This window comes from Panthera uncia, assembly GCF_023721935.1.
Source record: "Panthera uncia isolate 11264 chromosome B3 unlocalized genomic scaffold, Puncia_PCG_1.0 HiC_scaffold_1, whole genome shotgun sequence".
Lineage (NCBI taxonomy): Eukaryota > Metazoa > Chordata > Mammalia > Carnivora > Felidae > Panthera > Panthera uncia.
In genome coordinates this window covers 27,463,773-27,487,228 of record NW_026057582.1, presented here as the reverse complement: position 1 = coordinate 27,487,228, position 23,456 = coordinate 27,463,773, and the positions used below count along the sequence as shown (strand labels likewise).

Genomic DNA, 23,456 nt, shown 5'->3' with positions numbered 1-23,456 from the left:
GTATGTGATCTATTTTGGAGAATGTTACATGTGCACTTGAGAAGAATGTGTATTCTGGTGCTTTAGGATGAAAAGTTCTGAATATATCTGTTAAGTCCATCTGGTCCAGTGTGTCATTCAGAGCTGTTGTTTCCTTACTGATTTCTGCCTAGATTATCTGAGTGGAGTATTAAAGTCCCCTATAATTACAGTATTATTATCTGTACATGTGTTTATGTTTGTGATTAATTGATTTATATTTTGGGTGCTTCCACATTGAGGGCATGAACATTTATAATTGTTAGCTCTTCTTGATGGATGGATCCTTTAATTATGCTATAATGCCCTTCTTTGTCTCTTGTTACACCTTTGTTTTAAAATCTAGTTTGTCTGGGAGCACCTGGGTGGCTCAGTTGGTTAAGCGTCCGACTTTGGCTCATGTCATGATCTCACAGTTCGTGGGTTTGAGCCTCACATCGGGCTCAGTGATGACAGCTCAGAGCCTGGAGCCTGTTTCAGATTCTGTGTCTCCCTCTCTCTCTGCCTCTCCCCCACTTGCACTCTGTCTCTGTCTCAAAAATAAATACACATTAAAAAAATTTTTTTTAAATCTAGTTTGTCTGATATAAGTGTGGCTACTCCAGCTTTCTTTTGACCTCCAGTAGCATGATAGATGGTTTTCCATCCCCTCACTTTCAATCTGAAGGTGTCCTCAAGTCTAAAATGAGTTTCTTATAGGCAGCATATAGATGGATCTTGTTTTTCTATCTGTTCTGATACCCTATGTCTTTTGATTGGGGCATTTAGTCCATTTACATTCAGAGTTATTATTGAAAGATATAGATTTAGTGCCATTGTGTTCTTTGTAGGTTTCATGTTTGTGGTGACATCTGTGGTCCTTTATAGTCTTTGCTGCTTTTTACTCAGAGTCCCCCTTAGGATCTCCTGCAGGGCTAGCTTAGTGGTCATGAACTGCTTTCTTTTTGTTTGTCTGGAAAAGCCTTTATCTCTCTGTCTGTTCTGAGTGACAGCCTTGCTGGATAAAGGATTCTTGGCTGCATATTTTTCCTATTCAGCACAGTGAATATTTCCTGCCACTCCCTTCTGGCCTGCCAAGTTTCAGTGGACAGGTCTACTACACTTATGTGTCTACCCTTGTAGTTTGAGATCTGTTTGTCCCTGGCTGTTTTCAGAATTCTCTCTTTATCTTTGTATTTTGCCAGTTTCACTATGATATGTCGTGATGCTGATTTTGATTTTTTTTTTTTTTTTTTTTTTTTAAGGGAGTTCTCTGTGCCTCTTGGACTTGGATATCTGTTTCCTTCCCCAGGTTAGGGGAGTTGTCAGCTATAATTTGTTCAGATAAACCTTCTGCCCCTTTCTCTCTATCTTCTTCTGGAACTCCTGTGATATGGATATTATTTCATTCCATTGAATCACTTAGGACTCGAATTCTCCCCTTATGGTCTAGTAATTTTCTTTCTGTCTTTTTTTTCAGCTTCACCATTTTCCATAATTTTATCTTCCATTTCACCTATTCTCTCCTCTGCTTCTTCCATCCTTGCTGTCACTGCATCTAGTTTATTTTGCATCTCATTTATAGCATTTCTTTATTCATCAAGACTATTTCTTAGGTCTTTGATCTCTGTAGCAATAGATTCTCTGCTGTCTTCTGTGCTCTTTTCAAGCCCAGTTATTAGTCCTATGAGTGTTATTCTGAATTCTTGTTCGGATATATTATTTATATCTGTTTTGAGAAATTCTCTGGCTATCATTTCTTCCTGGAATTTCTTTTGAGGAGAATTCTTCCATTTCATCATTATGACAAGGTTTCTGCCTTTTATGTGTTTTAATAGCTTTTGTTATGTGTCCCGCACCTGTGAGTGCTATATTAAAAAGGGGTCGTACACTGGCCAGGGCCTGGCACTTCAGGAACTGTCTGGAGTGTGTTGTGTGTACTCTGTTGTTGAGTATTTGGCTGCTCTATCCCACTGCTCATAGTGGTGGATTGTTTGGACCTTCCACCAGGTGTGCTTTGATGCGTTTGTTGAAGTAACCTTGGAAAAGAGGAAAGTGGGGGAGGGAGGGAGGGAACCTTATTCCATACAAAGAGAGAAATGGAAGGGGTGAAAAAAAAACAGGCAGAGAATCAAAGAAACTGTAAGGCTTAATCCAGAGAGAGAGAGAGAGGAAAATAAAGAAGAGAGAAAGAAAAAAAGAAAGAAAAAAAGATTATATATATATACATATATATATATATATATATATGTATATATATATAAAGATCGATCAGAAATCAAATCAGAAACTGTGAGCCTGATTTCAAAAGGGGAAGAAAAAAAAAGAAGAGGGTAGAAAGAAAAGGAAGGAAAAAGAGAAGGAAAGAAAAGAAAACAATAACAGACTGACATACAAAACCACAGTCCAGTTGTCTGTTGGGGCCTGGAACAGGTGGCTGTGCTGGTCTGCAGGAGAGGCCGTCTGGTTTGGTCAGTGTCAGTTCCACTTTGGTAGATAAGCAGTTGCCAGGCACGGAGGGGCGGGGTTTGGTGTAAGCCAGTGGCCTCCACTGCAGGCTGCTCTCCTGTTCCCTGAAGCCCCACTGTGTTGGTGATGGGGAGAAAAACGGCGACACCCTGGTCTGTCCTCCCCAGACCGGGTGTCTCAAACCACACTGTTCAGGCAGCCCTCACAGAATAGCGCTGTGGGCGGCTTGTCCTGTTCCACAGTCTCCCATGCCTCCTGGGTGCTCGGCTGGCATTCAGAACCCACTGTTTTAAAGGGTCCCGCTTCGTGCAGACCTGGTTCTGGGGTAGCACCACTCCGCGCAGCCGACACAGGGCCTCTGGCTGGCAGGTGCCTGCAGGATCTTTTGTCCTTGGGGGGGCAATAAACCCTCTTCCCACAGTACTCGAGGGAAGGGACTGTTCTCTCCCAGTGCTCCCTGAGGTCACTACTGTGCCCCAGGGCTGGGCTCCCCTTTCCCCCCAGACTTGTGCACACAGGGACATGTCCAGGCCAGTGCTGGGAAAGTCATGTACCCCTGAAAACTCTGATCTTCACTTCTAAGGCCGTTTGCAAAGTAGAAACGGCAAAGTAGAAACTCCTTTATTTCTTGTTCCCCATTCATTCTCTTGAGAGGTTTTTCTTTTGTCCAAACACAATACTATGCTTCCTTCGCCTCTCTTTCTCTTCCTTTTGTCTCTCCACAGAAGGGGTCTCCTCCCCTCCATGCCTATGCTGCCCACCATTTTATCTTTCTCAATTCACAAACACACACCTCTGTCCCACCAAGCTGTCTCTGTCCATCTGTAGAGATTTTTCTGTTATTCTGCACTCTGTATTCTGTTCTAAGTGTTCTGACCTCAGGACAGCTGTGTTTGAGGCATGAGGGAAATCCCAGTCCCCCTACTTCTCTGCCATCTTAACTCCAACCTGAAATTTTTATTGTTTTGATTACAAACACATTTAACATTTTTTAAAAATTTATTTTGTGAGACAGTGACAGCGTGAGTGGGGGAGGGGTGGAGAGAGGGAGAGAGAGAGAATCCCAAGGAAGCTCTGTGCTGTCGGCACAGAGCCAGCCCTGCATGGGGCTCGAAGTCACGAAACCATGAGATCATGATCTGAGCTGAAACCAAGAGTCTGATGTTTAACCGACTGAGCCACCCAGGTGCCTGTACACATGCATTTTAAATCATGAAATATATTAATTTAATATTGCTTTTTACCCACTAACATATAATGAAATGATTTTATTCAGTATTTAAATGGATTTGTAAGATAAATATCTTTGTTGTTATTAAAGCCACTTTGAGTGTCCTGTAGCAGTTTTTTAGAGCACATCTTCACTTCCATCTAAGTTGACTGAAATACAGAAATATTTACATTTTGTATATGATGCAGTATATCAGGGGTTAGTAAAGGGCCATATAACCAACTGTTGTGTAAATAAAGTTTTGTTGGAACACAGGCATACATTCAAATTGTCTATGGCTGCTACAGTGGCAAAGTTAAGTAGTTGTGACAGAGACCATATGGTCCTCAAAGCTGAAGATATTTACTGTCTAGCCCTTTACAGAAAAAATTTATTGAACCATGCTATATATGATACTGTCACTGGAAATGTTATCCCAAATGTAGAGGCCTTTCTCACATAACTGTGGGATCTTTAAAATGTTTACAGTGTTATCTGACATGCTCAGTATGAGGTGCTGAATTTCCTTGTCTTTCTCTTTTTTAGTGGGGGGAACCGTTCATCAGAGGATCTCTATCCAAAACTAAAATAAATAGATACATACATAAATAAATAATATAATAATAAATAATATATTAATATATTATTATATCATTATAATATATATCATTAATATAATATAATAATAAATAAATAAATAAATATCCAAAACTATCATTGGCTGAGATCCTTTTAAGCTTATCCGTCTTCTGCAAACAGTGCTTTAGTGTTTTTAAGGGAGTGGTTTTGTGAGGACTCAAATACAAGGCAACTCACTATTTTCTGAGCAATTTTTAAATTTCATGATTATATCAGTGTTCTCATTGTGTCTATAACATTGAATGCACAAAGCCCCAAATGTCACTGGTTTAAATTTCTATATTAGCATGGGATTTCTACAGACCTTTCATTAGACATTAATTGCCTGGAGCTCTGGAGTTGGTGGGAAATTTCCTGTTGCAGGAAATCTTAAAAATTTACCTATGTGCAGGTATTTTTCAAAACTGTGGGACAACATTAAGAAAGAAAAAGTTAATATTAACTAGCAAAAGCCATCTTAGTTGAAGTGTAGAGCAAAGGGAATGTAGGACAGGAAGAGAATGATTAATAGACGGGATGGAAACTGATCAGTTGTCAGGTTCCAGGGAGTGTGATGGGTACAACATTTATTATCCCTGTTCTTGGCTTTTGAGAGGGAAATTTGGAAATATAAATCTTATTCCCGAGGTATGTATAGTAGAAAAATAAACTCCATATGCTTGAAGAAAATGAAAGAAAAGGAGTACCGCCTGTGAATCTGGGATTTATATAAATTTTTAATTAACTGATTTTCTTTAAATTTAAGGGAGGAACCTCCCTATGTGCTCCTTTCCCCTCCTCCTTTTATTCTATTGAACAAAAAACTTCAGTAGATGTTACCTCTAGCTTTTTAAAATGTGTTTAGAAATTTTAAAATCAGCTGAGTTCTTGCATTCTTAAATTCTTGCATTCTTTAGTTTTATAACTAAAAAGAGGTAGCACAGGAAATTGGAAGGTTATTCTAATTCTCTACAATGATAGAAACAGCCAAATTGACCTCAGAAGATAGAAATCTAAGAATGATCATTTACAAAAGAAACCACAACCTTAAGTCCACAACTAAGCCAGAATGGCTGCTCCTCCTAAAATAAATACAAGCTTTGTAATACCTAGAACTTGAAGTCATCTTTAGCACCCCACTCCGGGTATTGATGTATCTGCTACCCTGCCAATTTGTGTAATACGAAATAGGTTTAACTCTCCTATTTTGATACGAAACCATGTGGACATTTGCCAGAGAGGCCTAGTCTTGTGAAACAAAGGATGGTGGCTTTTGATAATTCTCTGGATTAAAGGGTTAGGAACAAATTGCTCACTCACTTCTGTTATTAAATGGATATATAGAGAGCTAAGGAAGCTGAAGATAGATATCTGCCTGCTGATCATTAGGAGTAAAATATAGGAGCTTTATGGTTTGAACCAAAGTACCTCAACAGGTTCCTTCTCTAGATTACAAATATGTGACTCTGTTACAGGAGAGAATGTCCACCTTGGTTCTGGAGATGGGCAGCCCAAAGATTCTGGGCCCCTTCCTCAAGTGGAAAAGAAACTCAAATGTACAGTTGAAGGCTGTGACCGGACATTTGTGTGGCCAGCTCACTTCAAGTACCACCTCAAAACTCATCGGTGAGCATATCTGAGGTTCCATGCTTAGAGGTCAAGAACGGTGATGCTTCTGGAGGAGCTTGTCCCTCAATTGACAAAGGAAAGCAGGGGCTCCAGTTTACTCGTGATTAAGATGTCTTTTGTTCTTTAATAGAAAGATTGCGTTGTCTCATTTACCTCATTCTTTACAGATATTTAGTAAGATATTTGGCACCTAAATGTGCCAAAACATAAAACATAATTTTTTGGGAAACTTAAAAAAGAAAAGTAAGTGTGGGCCCTACTCTCAAACCTGTGAAAATCAGTATTCAACAAGTACAGTGTGGGCGCCCGGCTGGCTTAGTAGGTAGAGCACGCAGCTCTTGATCTTGGGGTTGTAAGTTTAAGACCCACATCGGGCGTAAGATTACTTTAAAAAAAAAAAAAAAAAGGGAAGGCAGTCCTGGGCATCCGTAGTTTTAGCAGACATCAGGTGATTCTGACATACCTAGGTTTGGGAGTTACTGTCTGCTTTGAGAGGCAACAGGAGCTGTGACTTGCCCTTTCTAGCAAAGAGCATTTTCAGATATTGGTGCTTATGTGATTTGTCTTCGTTGGTTTGTTTTTGTTTTGTTTTGTTTTGTTTTGTTGTTGCAGAAATGACCGCTCTTTCATCTGTCCGGCGGAAGGTTGTGGGAAAAGCTTTTATGTGTTGCAGAGGCTGAAGGTGCATATGAGGACTCATAATGGGGAGAAGCCCTTTATGTGCCCCGAGTCTAGCTGTGGTAAGCAGTTCACTACAGCTGGAAATCTGAAGAACCACTTGCGCATCCATACAGGTGTGTGCAACTCCAACATTCCTGCAGGCAATCTCCCACTTGGCTCAGGGTTTGCTTGCCTATCCTTAGAAAGGCTCTGAGGTGGAAATAGAAATGAAGGTCTAGGGTTGTTGCTAGAACTCGAAAAGTGGAATTTCTTTTTTTCACATGCTTCGTGGCACTTTTCAATTAATTCAGTCACATTGATTGAATTTTCACCTGTGTGTGAGGAATGGACAGTGTTAATTTCTGCCTCTAGGAGCTTAAAGTGTAGGAAGGCATATAAGACCTTCTCTGATAACAATGATATGATGAGATATGGACAAAATTAGTATTGCTAAATTTCTTCAAATATTACTTGGTTGTAATTTTGGTCAGTAATATTTATTGAATTATACAAACCATACAGAGCCTCTTCTAGCCACCAAATGGGGTAAGGTGGGGGGAAATACAAAAAGCTAATTTTAACCCCTGACTTTGAGGAGTTTGCTTTCTTGTTAAAGCCTCACAACATGAGAAGCAAAATGGAAGAGTGACTTGATTTGGGTCCAATGGCATGTTAATACCAAAGGACCACGATAAAAATACCTTGACTCTCATTCTGAGAGTTTAAGGGCGACTTTCCAAGCCTAAAATGTGCTAAGTCTCTTGTCAGAGTTTAATCACTGAACCAAGACTGATCTCTGAGGATGTGTAACTGTTCTTCCCCCTCTCTTGCCACTTTCTTTGTCTCTTCTTTATTCTTGCATTGCTAAAACAATAGCAAATACAATTAAAGGGCATTAAAAAGTGAAACTTGTTCCAGGTATGTCCCTATGATTCCTGCTAGAGTGCCATTACCACTGGATATGTTTTAGGGCAGAATAGCTGTGTTCTCAGCTCTTTCTTGAGAGAGTAAACTATACTTGCTCCAAGAAGCAGTTTGAATAAAAGAACAAGAAAAACATCTAGCTGAATAGATTAGGGAAGAAGTAGATAGAGTTCACCGTACTTGATTTTTGAATTCATTAACCCATTCGTCTTCGTGCTGCTCCTTATGTTTGTAGATTTGATAAAACTGAACATCTTAAAATGCTTCCTTTTACTTTGGGGCATGACCTTATTTTCTCTCTTCATTCTAGCTCTTTCTAGCTCTCCCTTGTTAATCTCCTCTAATTGTTCATCATTTTCAGAATTTCATGTTTCTCCCATTTCACTCAGTGTGCTCTCTCATTGTAGTCTCAGGGCTCAATGTGATCATTTCTCCCTGGATGCCTCACAGATCTGAGTCGCCATAATTAATATAATAATAAAAGTTAGCATTTATTGACACAATATGGGTCCGGCACATATACATTATCCCATTTAATTCCCAAGGATACTTTATGCATGAGATACTGTATTTGTTGATGAAGAAACGGGAGATTAGAGTTAAATAACTTGCCCAACATTACACAGCTAGGAAAAGGCAGGGTTGAGATTTGAATTCTGATCTGACTCCAGAGCTCTTACAAGGATTTTGATTTCAAATGCTGATAATTCACATTATCTCAAATGTCAAAACTGAGCCACAGTTTGGTCTTTATTAGTAGTAACGATAGTAATTAAAGCTACCAATTTCAGTGGCTTACCATGAGGGCTGACTATGTGCCAGACACTATGCTGAAGATACTTAACTTGTAGTGTCTCAGTTCTCAAAATAATCTTTCGAGATTGTATTGTGTTAATTTTATAGAGAAAAAGCTGCTTCTCCGAGAGGTCAGCTATCTTCCCTGTACTAATAAGTGGTGGTGTCAAGATTTGAACTCAACGTTAATGGACTCATGTTCTTAATCATTACGCAGCATTGCCTCTTGACCATCCTCTTCTCCTGTGTCTTTTCCTTTCAGCAAAAATCACCATCCTCTCAGTTTCCAAATGCGAAGGCCATCTCACCTAAGCCAGCTTGATGCAGTGATTCATGCCACTAGATTCTGATGAGTCTTGTTCTAAAGCTGTAATAACAAGTATATTATTCATTTATTTGGCAACTTTTGAGTGCCTAGCATTTTGGGGTAGGTGTGAGTATATAAACATGTTTTCAGAAAAGTTATAGACCACTCACTGGAAAGTCACAAACATTAAACTGTGGTACAGTCTGAAAGAACAGTATAATCTAGAGCAGTGTTGTCCCCCCTTCCATGCCCAGCTCCCCTGTTGTCACCGTGTCAGCTTTAGTTGCCGCGTAGGGAAACTCGCTCTTCCTGGGTTTCTCCTTTACTCTCACACTGCTGCCACACTGACAACACTTCTGACACCAAATGTGTGAGGATTTTTCCCATACCAAACAATTCTCTGCAACACCAGCTGGGTGTCCTACAATTTAACTTAATTCTAACACTGTCTACCTGCAGATAGCATCAGATCCCACAGATCAAGGGCTCAGTCCCACAAGATTGTTCCCACACTGCTTCAGATGGCAGTTGCAAGTAGTAGGTTCCCACGTTGCTCACAACTTCTGTCTGACCAGGCTACAAATCAGAAGTTCCCATGATCCTCCTTTGGATTCAGTTATTTGTGAGAACATCTCATAGAACTCAGGGAAACACTTATTTACATCTACTAGTTTATTGTATAATAAAGGATATGCTAAAGGATACACGTGAATAGCCAGACAAAGAGATATATAGGGCGAGATCTGGAAAGGTCTGAAGTACAGAGATTTCTTCCCGCATGGAGTTGGAGTGTGCTACCCTTCTGGCATGTAGTTGTGTTCACCAACCAGAAAGCTTCCGGACCCTGTACTTCGGGAATTTTATAGAGGCTTCTCCATGTGGGCATCATCAGTTATTAATTTCCATGTCCAGCCCCTCTTCCCTCTCTGGAGAGTAGGGGATGGGGCTGAAAATCCCAAGCTTCTAATCATGGCTTGGTCTTTCTGGAGAGCAGCCCTTATCTAGGAGCCCACCCAAGAGTTACCTCACTAGAATAAGAGACACTACTATCACCTAGGAAATTCCGAGGGATTTAGGAGCTCTGTGTCAGGAACCAGAGGCAGAGACCAATAGGTATACTTCTTATTTTACACTTGCTATTTTCTGAACTTGTCCTGGGCACTCTTGGTTTCAAGGCTGTGCTCACACTGTTCTTTGTGCCTGAAATTCCCTTCCTTCCTTGTCATCTTTTAAGATCAGCTTAAATTCAGCTTCTTTAAAAAAAAAAAATTACCACAATTAGAATTCCTCTCTTTTCTAAATACTTACAGTACTTTTTTGTACAGAAACTTACATTAAAGTTATTTATGAATACATTTCTTTCTCTCATACTAGTCTGTGACCTTCAGATAAGAACTGCATCTCTGATTTTTTTTTCCACTTCTTATTTTGAAATAATTATAGACTTACGAGTAGTTGTGAAAATAGTACAAAGAGGGGTGCCTGGGTGGCTCAGTCGGTTAAGCATCTGACTTCTACTCAGGTCATGATCTCACGGTTCATGGGTTCAAGCCTCACTTTGGGTTCTGTGCTCACCTCTCAGAGCCTGGAGCCTGCTTCGGATTCTGTGTGTGTGTGCGTGTGTGTGTCTCTCTCTCTCTGCTCCTACCCCACTCATGCTCTGTCTGTCTCTCTCTTTCTCAAAAATAAAGAAACATTAAAAAAATTAAACAAAAAAATAGTGCAAAGGGTTTTGTTGTGTGCTTCACCCAGTTTCCCCAAAATGTGACATCTTATGTAGCCACAGTACAATATCAAAACCAGAAAGTTAATAGTACTTTCAGTCTACAGACCTTAATTAGTTTTTACCATGCATCTTTGATTTTTAAAATAACAAAGTAATACTGTAAACAATGAAACTTCCAGAAAAGCACAAAGAAGAAAGCAAACCATCCATAATACCACTGTCAGGATATAACTACCTTTAGCATATTGTTACAGGTTTTTCTTTATACTTCTGACTGAACACCTGTTTTTGTTTGCTTTATAGAAGAGGACTATGTAATACCTATTTTGTAACTTGTAGAAATCTCTACTTTTTAGTGGATTTAGAAACTGAATCATAAAGAGAATTGATTGAAAGTAAAAATCCTGATAGCATATATGGTGTTGATCTTGATACCCTCAAAAGGGATGGGATTACTGAAGAAGGTAGGTCATTGTAGCTTGGGGTCAGCCCTTGAGCCAGGTGGGAGAAAGAAGTATGATGCTCAGAGGTAGCCACTCTAAAGAAGAGGGCAGGACTATATGGTGGCTGTCCACCAGGAGATCACTGAGAGATGACACTTGCTGAATGGCCCAATTGAAATTATATAGCATGAATTCAAGAAATCAGAGCAAGTCATTGGAAACAGAGTAAGATGAATGGGAAAAGAGTAATAGATAGTCAATTCATCAGAAGACTGAGTCTTTACCTTATTTTCTGTCTCTAGGAGAGAAGCCTTTCCTTTGTGAAGCCCAAGGATGTGGCCGTTCCTTTGCTGAATATTCTAGCCTCCGAAAACATTTGGTGGTTCACTCAGGTACTAGAACTCTGGCCATTCATAGATTTCAGGGAAGGTGGAGAACCAAAAGTGTAAATGTGTGGGAGGGGGATGGTATAAAGAAATCTAGAGGGGGTGCCTGGGTTGCTCAGTCAATTAAGCTCTGACTCTTGATTTCAGCTCAGGTCATGATCTCATGGTTTCTGAGATTGAGCCTTGCTTCAGGCTTCATGTGCTGAGCACGTGGAGCCTGCTTGGGATTCTCTCCCTCTCTCTGCGTGTCCCTCCCCTGCTCCCACACATGCACATGTGCATGGCCACACTCAACAATAAATAAATAAACTTAAAAAAAAAAAAAAGAAATCTAGAAAGTAACAAACTGTTCAACATAAAGTTCGCTTCTTCTCATGACAAAATTAAAAATCAAGGCTCTTAATGATTGAATTCAAAGGGTTGTATAATCAAAGGGGAAAAAAACTGATTTTTCTTATTTTCAGCTTAGCCATTGACTGAATTGCTTTCTAATTCAGAGCTTTTCTGAGGAGATTTATTTGCAAATTTATTTGGCACTGTGCTGGGTGCTTTATAAATTGTATCAGGTATGGACCATGGAGGTCATTCAAAGCAGAGACTTGCCAAGGCAGAAGTGAACTCAAAGTGGAGAGAGATTCTAGAACAGAATCAAGTAATTATTCAAATTGTTAGCCACAGGAAGTATAGGGAAGCCAGAACAGGAGGAGTGGAGAGAAGGAACTGGAAGTTGTTTACGATGAGGGCAGTGAAGCAGTTCAGTGGGAATGAGGGAGTTGGAAAGGTGTAATCAATCAGGGACATGAATTTCAGAGCTGAGCTTGTAGGAACGGAGCAGTTTTTTATATGATGACAAGTTCTAAGCAGAGGTGGCAAATGATAACCTGTGGCTTAGATGTAGACTTCTACGTAGGTTTTGCTTGGCTTATAGAGTGTTTTTATTTTATTTTACTTAATTTTATTACATAAAATTATTTCAAACATACATAAGAGTAAATAAAGATGTTTTCTTATATAAACAACAATACTATTATCATACCTTTCTGGACTAACAATTTCTTAGTTTTATCTCATACCCAGTCCGTGTTTAGTTTTTCTTCACTTTTCTCAAAAGTGTCTTTTAAAGTGGGTTTGTTTAAATCAGGATCCAACAAGGTTTAATTATTGTACTGAGTAAGTCTTCTCTAAATCCATCTGTACTCACTTTTTTTCTTTCATGTCATAGACTTACTGCATAATGGAGTTAGTTGGGTTTTGTTTTTTTTTTTAATTAATTAATTAATTAATTTATTTTCAATATATGAAATTTATTGTCAAATTGGTTTCCATACAACACCCAGTGCTCATCCCAAAAGGTGCCCTCCTCAATACCCATCACCCACCCTCCCCTCCCTCCCAGCCCCCTAGTTGGGTTTTATAGAATGTCCCATATTCTGGATTTGTTGGTTTGCTTCCTTTTATGTCATTTAACTTGTTCCCCTAGATTTCCTGTAAAAGGAAGTAAGCCCTAAAAACCTCAAAGGTTCAAAGATTTAGCATGGATATGTTATAGATGGTCGTATGTGTTTCATTATTTATCACATCAGGAGGCACACAGTGCTTGGTTACAGAATTCATCAGTAGGTTCAGGTGGTAACACTGTGATATTCACACTGTAAATTTCCCCAGCAACCTTTTGCTTTATGGTTTCATCTCTGAATGATGCCTGAATTGGTTATTTCATTAGGATATTAAAGTGGTAGGTTTCTAATTCTGTTATTTTGTTCACATCAGCTGGAATTCTGTGTATGATAGGTCTCTTCTCTATGCAGTAGGGCTATTTGGTAATCTGTACAGGAATGGAGAATAAATATGTCATCTTTTTCTTTTAATTTCTTTTGATTATGAGTTTTCAAAATAAGAAATTGGTGCTCTTGTTTCTTCTAGTAGTGTCAGATAATTGCCTTTCTTTCTCATTAGTATTAGTTTGAATTCATGGGTTTCTGTATAGTCACTGTATGTCAATCCATTTTAGTTCTTTTTTAACAGCTTTTTTTTAAGACTTTATTTTTTTAAATTTTTTCTTTTTTTGTGTGTGTGTTTTGTTTTTTGTTACGGTAGGAAAGGCCTTTATTGTTGGCAACGGGAAATTAAAAGAGGAGGGGGACACGACAGCTCTGGCTCCAGGGGTGGCTCCCCAGACCTACTCTTTTGCTGTCCTGGGAGAGCTTAAGACTTTATTTTTAAGTAATCTCTACACCCATCATGGGGCTTGAACTCACAATCCTGAGATCAAGAGTCTCACGCTCCACTGAGCTAGCCAGGTGCTCCATCAACAGCTTTTTTGATGTGTAATGCATGTACCTTGAAATCCATCCATTATAAGCATACAGATCAGTGATTTCTAGAAAATATATAGAATTATACAGTCATCACTACAATCCAGTTTTAGAACACTTCTGTCACACCAGAAAGTTTCTTTTTGCCCCCCTCGTTGTCAGTTCCTGCTTCCGCCCCCAGATACAGGCAACCACTGGTTAGCTTTATGTCTCTATAGATTTGCCATTTCTGGAAGTTTTCTGGCCATTTCACTTACTTTTGTCACAGGCTAGTCCCTTGTAGGCATGTGTTTCTGACCCTAGCTCTAAGTGTGATTGTCTGAGTAGGTGGAAGGCCGACTGAGAGTTTTGGACTCGAGGACACAGAGGGTAGTTCAGATCGCCGTGTGGAAGAGCCATCGGTGTAAACACAGAAGACTGTGAGAGTGGTGGCGGGAAGTGGAATAAGGGGGTATTATAAATGCAGGGTTGGGATCCTTGAGGATGGTACGTGTTCTGGAGGTCCATGGAAGACTGTATCTGGAAAGGGAAGGAAGTATTCTACATGGCCGCCATGACCTGATACCAGAGGTTGTGAAGGCAGCAGTACAGTGGGTGTGGGAAGGATAGGGGCTGGGAGCAGTGAGCGTGCCAAGCTCTCCTGGTGAACTCTTCCTGCCTTCTCTGGTGTACTGAAAGTTTGGAGGCTGGGGGCCTCCGAGGCTGGGTGGAGAATGGGAGAAGGAAAAAGCCTCTTATGTTTAGCTTAACATTCTCTGGGCTTCTCTGTCCTGGTCTTGAATCCGTTCTCTTGCTGTCAGGAATGTACCCTGTCTTTTTGGCTACCCTGTCTTAACCTGGTCTCTGTTTCAGGAGAGAAGCCCCATCAGTGTCAAGTATGTGGGAAGACCTTCTCTCAGAGTGGGAGTAGGAATGTGCACATGAGAAAGCATCATTTGCAGCTAGGAGCAGCTGGGAGTCAAGAGCAGGAGCAAACTGGTGAGAAGAGAGGGTGTAGTGGAGGGCTATATCTTCTGGTTTCAAAAAGCCAAATGACTGGCATGTCTGGTTGTTTGGAAATTTTCAGATTCTGTGTTGGGGAGAAAGACCTGGTCTCACTGGATTGACTAGTGGTTTCCAATGTAGCTGTACAATAAAATCTATAAGCTTTTAAAATGTACATATTTGTATTGCTTGTCCACTCTTCATTCCCAAATAAAACAATACAACCTGATAAATGAGATTATTTGGGAATAAGATCCCAGAATCTGTAGTTTTTAAGTTTCCCTAGTGAGTTTGGTGGTAACTCGTGCTGATCCATGAACCAGCATTTGAGTATTACTGTGATAAAGATTTCTATAAGACAAGGTTTTAAACATTTTTTATGTATCAGTCATGACTCCCTTTTTACCCTAACTTAAATTTGATAACTCATTTTTATTATTTTTTTCCACGTGTTATTTTATTCCAAATACTCCTTTCCAAGGACACATCCATCCCATTTCATACCTTAATTCTCCACCTGCTGATCACAGGCAAGGATATTTATCTATGAGGCTCCACCCTTCCCTTCTAGGTTTACTCTTGCTCCCAAAACTAGGTAGCATCCAAGATACAGGTTGGCTTCCACTTCCGAAAGAAAAAGTCAGCTTCCCACGAAGGGAAATGGGGACCAGGCACAGCCTTGACCGCTGCATGTCTCTTACATCCTATTCTCTGTGCAGCTGAGCCATTAATGGGCAGTAGTTTGCTTGAAGAGGCTTCAGTAACCAGTAAAAACCTGGTGCCTATGAATTCCCAGCCCAGCCTTGGTGGAGAGTCCTTGAACCTACCAAATACCAATTCTATCCTAGGAGTTGATGATGGTAAGACTTTCAACTCTCCTTTATTTGGGGAAAATGGGCTGCAACTAGGGACTAAGGAATGGGGTTGTTTCCAAAATGGAGGTTTTAATTAATTTCATTTCTTGTGAGTAGCTATGGTATGATTGAGTAGCATTTGTATTCTTTGTCTCTGGGATGGATAAGTGAATCTGTTAAAAAAAAGAAAAATTTCTTTTTCGTTGAACAGATGACGTAACAAAAGAGTAACAAAAAATTTTAAGAAAATTATCCATAATCCTAGCATCCTAGCCCAACTATTTCTATCTTTCCTATTGCAGTTTTGGAAGAACTTAACTTTTAAAACATTTAAACAGAACATAACCAGGTTTTACAGAGGAGATATAAAGCAATTTCTCCATACCTTCAAAAGCCATATCTTCTGGAGAAAAGAAAGGGCTCTCTAGGAAACAGTTGCTCCTCTCTGGTATAGAAATTTCACCCAAGTTACACAGGCCAGGCCCTCTTCTCTGAAAAACTTAACAGGTGAGGTCAGCATGCATTTATTCAGTGCCTACTGTGTGCCTGGCACCATGGGAAAGATAAAAGTAGAAAGCAGGGACCTTAAAATGTAGTTGAGAAGTCAAAATTTACATACGGGAGACAACAGTGAACAGAAAATAGTATATAAGCAAATGTTACATTGCACGGTGCAGTCTGGAAGAGCAGTAGGTATTGAAAGCCCCCCGGAAGAAACTTTTAATTTTTTAGGGGGCTAAGTAGTTTATGTATGAACTGTTTCCAGAAGATTTTTCTGGTGATCTCACTTGATAAAGTCTGAGATCCTGTGTTTTAGTTACTCCTCATATCCCATTCAGTTTTGTGTATAGGTGACTATGTTTGTGTAACTTCTGTGTGGAGTCTACATGGGCCAGAGGGTGCTTCCACAACAAGCCTCCTCGGTTTCGTAAATGATACTAGTGGATAACCAAAGTGTAAGACACAGAAATTGCATGGAACTACTTTGCCATTCTTAAGGAAGAAAGTCTCAAGGGAGGAAGGGACACTGAGTACAGGAACTTTGAAGCCAGACCTAAGTTCTTGACTTGCTCATATTATGCTGTTTCTATCATTGGTGGCTGCTTTAAGGGTTGGCTCTGGTCTCCTGATTTGCCTGCATAAGCAGATTTTGCCCTGTTTCAATGCACAGTTAATCCAGTTAACAGTGCTAAAGCTATATTACTTTAAATTGGTATATTGCAAAATGGTCAACTCTTACATCAGGATTTCTTGCCTTTCCTTCCCATCCCCCTTTTGTCGTACTTTCTAAATTCGCTGGTAATGATTATCAGACAGGAATTAATTTGGAAAAAATATAGGAATATGGGTTTTTCAGGGAACAGTTTTTAGTGTTCTTAATGAGGCTTGATAATACAGGTAGGTATAACTGTGGATTCACTTTTCATTGAGACATTTTCTGCTGTTTCAGAGGTGCTTGCTGAAGGATCCCCACGTCCCCTGTCTTCAGTGCCTGATGTGACACATCACTTGGTGACCATGCAGTCAGGGAGGCAGTCATATGAGGTTTCTGTCTTAACTGCCGTAAATCCACAGGAGGTAAATTTATCTCTTGCCCTTACTTTGTTTCTGTAGAGACTAATGTGGACAGTGGTTAGAGATCTAGTTTAGAAAATCTGAAACTGACTCCAGTTTCCCTTTCCTGGAAACTTTGACTAGAAGATCTTCCTTTAAGCTAAGCATGAGACCAGATTTGAAAGAAACTTGATTGTTAGGGTCTCCTGGATTGGGAGATTGGTCACTCACGGCTGGGTCTCTCAGTTTTAATTTCCTTTGTATACATACCTTACTGAATGATATCTGCTCCTACTGTTCTCTGCCTATGACATAAGGATGTTGCTTTTATTTTATAAGGAAAATAATATCCTGGGACAAAGTGGTCCTTGAGCAAAAAGAGTAGTGACAAAGTCATTGAAAGTAATCATTGTTCATTTTGTACCAGGCTGAACCAACTGGACATACAGGACATGTTCACTTGCTTATGGAATGAGAACCATTATTAAAGCAGGGAAAGTTTTAAGTTTATTCTAAGCACTCCCATCTTTATGGTCTTGGCTCCAACCCAGAAAACAGAATGAAAACTTGTCAGGCTTCTAGAATCTTAGGATATTTTATTGGTCTTTTGTCTTGGGAGTACATGACTTCATCATGAGCTCATTTCATATGTATAAACTTTTGCCAAAACCTGGGTATCCCGGATACCTTCGTATTACGGTATCTCTTACAGTGCTATCGCATCTTTTTCCCCTGTCCTTTCATTATAACCTGATACCACAACTGTGCAGTATTCAAATGACTGCATCCTATATTGAATATTCTTGATTATTCTGTAAGCTTCCTGGGGATCCTCAGGATCACAGGGCTTTGGCCATGCATGTTCATGTTTTTGCCAGGATCTTTCCTTGTATGTCATCATTATGACCCATTGTCTGAGTCTTGCTTGTATTATATTGAAAGTTTTTTTGCTATTGGTATCATTGGTTTTTCCTAATCCACTTTCTCCTGGCTACTGCTTTGGAACATGTCTCACCTATGAAGACTTCCTTTGTTATTTCCCCTCTTCATTTATGTGTTTTAAAGTTTTTGTTATAGAAGTTTTCATAAAGTACAGTGAGAGAGAGTATAGTACTCATGTACCTATCACCCAACTTCAACAGTTAGCTTTCTACTGTTCTTATTTTCTCTCTTCCTACCTACAATTTGTTGCTGCTGTTCTGTTTGTGCTGGAGTATTTAAATTTTTAACATTTATTTATTTATTTTTGAGAGACAGAGCACGAGTTGGGGAGGGGAAGAGAGAGAGGGAAACAAAGAATCCGAAGCAGGCTCCAGGCTCTCTGCTGTCAGCACAGAGCCCAATGCAGGGCTCGAACCCATAAACCCTAAGATCATGGCCTGAGCTGAAATTGGACTCTTCACTGAGCCACCCAGGTACCCCTATGGTGGATGGAGTATTTAAAAGCAAATCACAGACATACCATTTCATTTGTAGGTATTTCAGGATATACCTCTAACAGATAAGTTTTTTAGGGGCGCCTGGGTGGCTCAGTTGGTTGGCATCCAACTTTGGTTCAGGTCATGATCTCATGGTCCATGAGTTCAAGCCATGCATGGGGCTCTGTGCTATCAATGCAGAGCCTGGAGCCTGCTTCAGATTCTGTGTCTCCCCCTCTCTCTGCCCCTCCCCCTCTCATGCTCTGTCTCTCTCTGTCAAAAATTAACATTAAAAAAAATTTTAAAAACAAACATGTTTTTTTCATAGCTGTCTTTATCACACCCAATAAAATTAACGATTTATTGATATCCTCAAACAGTAAGTCTATATTCCTTTTTTTTCTCAAAATGTCTTTTAATGGTTGGTTGGTTTTAATTAGGATTCTGACAAGCCCCATTCATTGCATTTGGTTAATAATTCTCTTAGTTCTCTTTATCTCTAATAGTCTCCCCCTCTTCCCCCCTGTCTTTTTTTTCCAGAATGGCTGTTTAAGGAATTGGGTTATTTGACCTATACAATTTCCTACATTCTGGTTTTGGCTGATTGACTCCTTTTGCTGTTTAATATATTTCTCTATCCAGAGATTTTCTAAAAACTGGTAGTTAGGAGCTTAGATTCATGTTTTTTTCCTTGGCAAGAATATTTTATAGGTGGTACTCTTGCTTTCTGTTACAGCTCACAGGAGACATATGGTATTCAGTTGTCCTCTTACTAAGCTTAATGATTGACCAATGGGTTACATAAAATTTTTGGTAAACATTACTGATCATGGCCTAGATCAGTTTTTTTTTTTTGTTTTTTTTTTTAAGGCTTGCAAAATGGTGATATCCTAATTCCCTTTTTCTTTCTGCTTTTATGAACTGTGATCCTTCTGTGAGAGAAAAGCTTTCATCAACTACTGGATCGCTCTGCAATAGTTCAGAAAAATTATTTCTTTTTTACCTACTAGAAATTGTCATTCTGACAAGCCAGTCCCCAACACTCAGCCTTTTCCTTTTTTATATTTGAAACCTTGGAGCTTTTCTCTCCTGTATTGCTAAATACCTTTTTCAATGAATCATTCCAAGTTTCCTCAAATAAATACCAGATGTATAAAAACTTAGTTAAGGGGAGCCTGGGTGACTCAATTTGTTGAGCGTCTGACTCTTGATTTCGGCTCAGGTCACGATCCCAGGGTTGTGGGATCAAGGCCCATATTGGGCTCACGTTGCGCTCAAGTTGGGCTCCACGCTGAGTGTGGAGCCTGTTTAAGATTCTCTCTCTCTTCCCCAGTCCCCTCTCCCCCACTCGGGCACTCTCTCGCTCGCTCTTTCTGAAATAACAAAACAACAACAAAAAAATGAACAGAAAACCTTAGTCAACAGGGTGCTATATACCTAATATGTGCAAGGCCCTCTGCTGGGTACTAGTTATACAATAGTAAACAAAGTACAGTCTTTGCCTTTTATAACTGTGCAAATGGTGCCCCTGGAGTTGTGCTGTACAGAGAGCATGGGAAGGGTGACAGATCAATAAACTGGCAATTTTTATATGGTGTACTAAGTGCTAGCCTTGGGGGAAGTCAGGGAATGAATTCTAGAGTTTGAGACCTGAGGAATGAATAGCAGTTATCTTGATGGATAAGTGGGAGGGATTGGAAGAAGATAACAGGCATAAAGGTAGCAAGCAGTGTGTACAAGGGTAGAAGGTGAGAGGGAACAGGGCACACAACTATGGAATCAAAAGGGTTGAGTAGGATGGGATGTGGAATGGAGAGATGGGCTGGAATGAAAAGTGAAAGCAGGAAAGTTATGCTAGTTTCTCTCTTGAAGGGCCTTAAAGGACATGATTTTATCCCAGGGGCAATGGGGGGCCACTGCATGGTTTTAAGGCAGGTATGACATGGTCAGATTTGTGTATGCAAAAAGTCCAGCAATAGCACATTTTTCCCCCTTGGGCCTAGGCACATGGGTCTTGGAATTGGCTTCATTGTGTCCTTGTCTAGGTGATGCTCACTCATGGTCTCAGGCAGACCCAGTAACACAGATCACCTATAAAAAAAACAAAAAACTTGGCCTTCCCTCCAGGAGGACACTGAGGGTCTACAGGCCCTAAATACCCAGTTTCATGGTGGAAACCCCAAACTCTTAATGGGAAAATATTAACACAAAGGGGAAAGTGCTGCCCTAAGTGAGGCTGAAAGTCCTAGATTATCACTTTTCCCTCACGGGTCCTGTGTATTTACAAACACACCCTCTGTCTGAGCCTCACTTCTTTTGTTTCCTTCACTGTTACCTCTATTATTTCTCCTCTTACCACAGGCATTTCCACTGCTCTTCCTCTCCTTTTCCTTATCGAGACAGGCTTATCACGTCATCTGATACCTTCATTTTTAAAAGCTACAAGGCCCTCAAGCCTCCAGGTTTAGTTCTCTTCCTCATCCAAGGTCCTGGTACTAACTGACCTTCCTCCAGTGAGTGAGGAATGTTGAGTCCTTAGAGATGCTCAGATAAAAGGCTATTTGCAGTCCTTAAAACAATGCTTATTTCAAATTTTTGGAGATAATCACACGTTGTAGATCAGCCCTGTAAGAATCTACTTGTGCACTTCTACTTGGACCCCTGTAAATAGGCTCTAAAAGTAAAAACGTAACAAGAATATCAGAATAACCAAAGCAATTATCAGAAATTATCATGGGAGGGGTGCCTGGCTGGCTCAGTTGATAGAGCATGTCACTCTTGATGTTGGGGTGGTGAGTTCAAGCCCCGTGTTGGGCATGGAGATTACTTAAAAATAAATAAATACATGACTCCTACTTAAAAAAAAAACAACTCTTCTTAAAAAATAAAAGAAATTATGGGAAATATATCAAAACCACATCTTATTCAAATGGTTCAGATTGAACAATTTTTATTTGCCCTCAGTGTTACCCAGCCTTCTGCAAATCAGACAGAGGACTTATTGTGCAGGCCCAATTGGGACCCCAGGGGTTTGGGACCTCTACTGACTAAAAGGCATCCCAAGTGGGGTTCTATAGCCACACTGAGCTCATATTCTCGAACACAGGAACCAGTATAAATGATTGCCACCCAGCCTTCAATAAATCAGAATGTCTTCCAAAAAAGAAAAAAACAAATTACAAATTCTTTAAGATTTCTCATCAAGTGCCATTGCTAATTTGAGTGCCAATATCTGGATCTTGACCTGGATTTAAAAGACACCATTCTTACATCCTAACAACACAGCATCAAATGAAATTTGTGGTGTAAGTTTTTACATTTTTCTTTAAATTTTGTTTAAATTTCTTTAAATTCCATATTATTAAATTCTACCGTATAAATTACCTTTACCCAAATTGAGATCACCAAGTAAATCTATCCCCAGCTCAAGAATTTATCTGGTTATATTTTTACTAAGCCATTTTTATTCTGAATTTCACTGTGTTATTCCCATCTCATTTTCATAATAAAATGGAACTCAGTTTCATCAATTATTGTACAGAACAACACTTTCAACAGAAAGCCTTGAGTGTAGGGTAGAAAGTCTGTTTTGCCTGCCACCCTCTTGGAGTCTCAGGCTTTCTCCCTTCATCATAGGGAAGGCATTCTTTTGGACCCTGGGAATCCCTGGATTCCTTACGAGTGGGAACTCATATAGAACTCACTGGGGTAGCCTCCCATTCCTCTTCTGCTTGAGCTTTCAGCCTGTACTTGGACTAACGCTGCCTGGCAGGAGATTTGGGATTCCACCATTTCTGATATATCTGTTAAGTTCGGCATGCCTCCATCACTGACTAGTGAGTACATGACTACACAAACAATAGTTTGGCTTAGGGACTCGGGATACCTTATTGTCATAGTGAAAATGCCAGCATCATGAAGAGGCCAAAATGCTGTCCCAAGGCCAGGATACGAAAGAGATCTATCAGTCTACGTATGTCTCTTGCTTTGGAACTAGATACCCCTGACTTACCCCTGTAGTGCATTCCCCACTCCCACTTAAACCTTTTCCTTAGTATGAATTATTTTTCCTATTATTCAGTGGTAGCCTATTCCAGATTTGGTTTTAATCTTTTACAGTTACTAAACCAAGGAGATTTAACTGAAAGACGGACATGAGCATGGGTGTCAACTCCTGGAAGAGCAGCCCTGTCTGATCCCAGAGTGCACACAGTGGGAACAGGATGCTTATGGCTCACGATCTGCCAGAACCAAAATGAATCTGTGAAAGACAGGACCCCGCTTTGGCCTCTGTTCATCTCTCCTGACATAGAAGATGAATGTAGGAGAGCTTCTCTTCAAACTACATCTGATCCAGACAAGGAAGAAAGCAGTGAATGTGGGCTGGGTAACTGTACCTACCTCTCTTCCCACTATAAAATTTTGGGATGGACTTCTCCCAAAAGTGAATTTGGTTTTGTGTTGGCTGAAATTTCTTCAGTATGACTGTTGAGAAGGGGTTTTCCTTTGAAGAATTTTCATCCCAGACTCAGCTGTCTTTTCACATGGATAAACTAAGCCCTGCCACCAACCATAAAACTTCACCAAGAAGCTGAGCTTTCAAGATGCCTTGTTGCTTTGGAGAAGGGAGTGATGTCAATTCTGTTGTGGCATACTCCCTTTAGCAACCTGAGTAAGAGACTCTCTGCCACTGGGCTGCAAAAAAATAAATTACTTGAATCCCTACTTGGCCCAGGCTGAGGTACTATCTTGTCACATCCACCTCTACTTGGCCACTTTGCTCTCTTTGTTTATGGAATATACGATAGCATGTTAAAAGGGTTTTTTGTTTTTTTGGTTTTTTTTAAAGTTAACTATCACATGATTCAGAGCTTCAGTTGTTTTCCCTTTAAATAAACAAGACAGCCCAGTAAGTTCTTTGGCTCCTTGTTTTGGACAAAATTTGTTTTCTCAGAGAGGAGATTAAGAAAATAGCTCCGTCTTCCCCTTTAAGACAGGGCACCGATTTGCCCTTTGGATTCCATACAGGTAAAACTGAGCCCAGGAGTCTTGGGGAAAATGACATAAGCCTCTTCATCTCTAACTAGCAAACCTAGATAGTAGTTATTGTAGTATCACTCCGTCTTCACCAGAAAGGACCATGTCTGAGTCTGGAAAAATGGCAATA

At 40.0% G+C, this 23,456-nt stretch overlaps 1 protein-coding gene across 5 annotated transcripts in view; it reads left to right on the top strand.

Moving 5' to 3' along the window:
• The window catches only part of ZNF410 (zinc finger protein 410), a 49,305-nt gene extending 26,563 nt beyond the window's left edge, over positions 1-22,742 (top strand). For 2 of the 5 annotated variants that reach the window (XM_049611406.1, XM_049611404.1), the window contains 7 exons: positions 5,770-5,920; positions 6,536-6,717; positions 11,081-11,170; positions 14,332-14,457; positions 15,183-15,323; positions 16,768-16,895; positions 22,409-22,742. In XM_049611406.1, the coding sequence (XP_049467363.1) occupies positions 5,770-5,920; positions 6,536-6,717; positions 11,081-11,170; positions 14,332-14,457; positions 15,183-15,323; positions 16,768-16,895; positions 22,409-22,447 (857 nt within the window). In that variant the 3' untranslated portion in view covers positions 22,448-22,742. Of the gene's footprint in view, positions 1-5,769; positions 5,921-6,535; positions 6,718-11,080; positions 11,171-14,331; positions 14,458-15,182; positions 15,324-15,619; positions 15,825-16,767; positions 16,896-22,408 lie in introns of those variants that run through there. The other 3 variants (XR_007453407.1, XM_049611405.1, XM_049611407.1) reach the window with 3 other exon arrangements.
• The last annotated feature ends 714 nt before the right edge of the window (positions 22,743-23,456 follow it).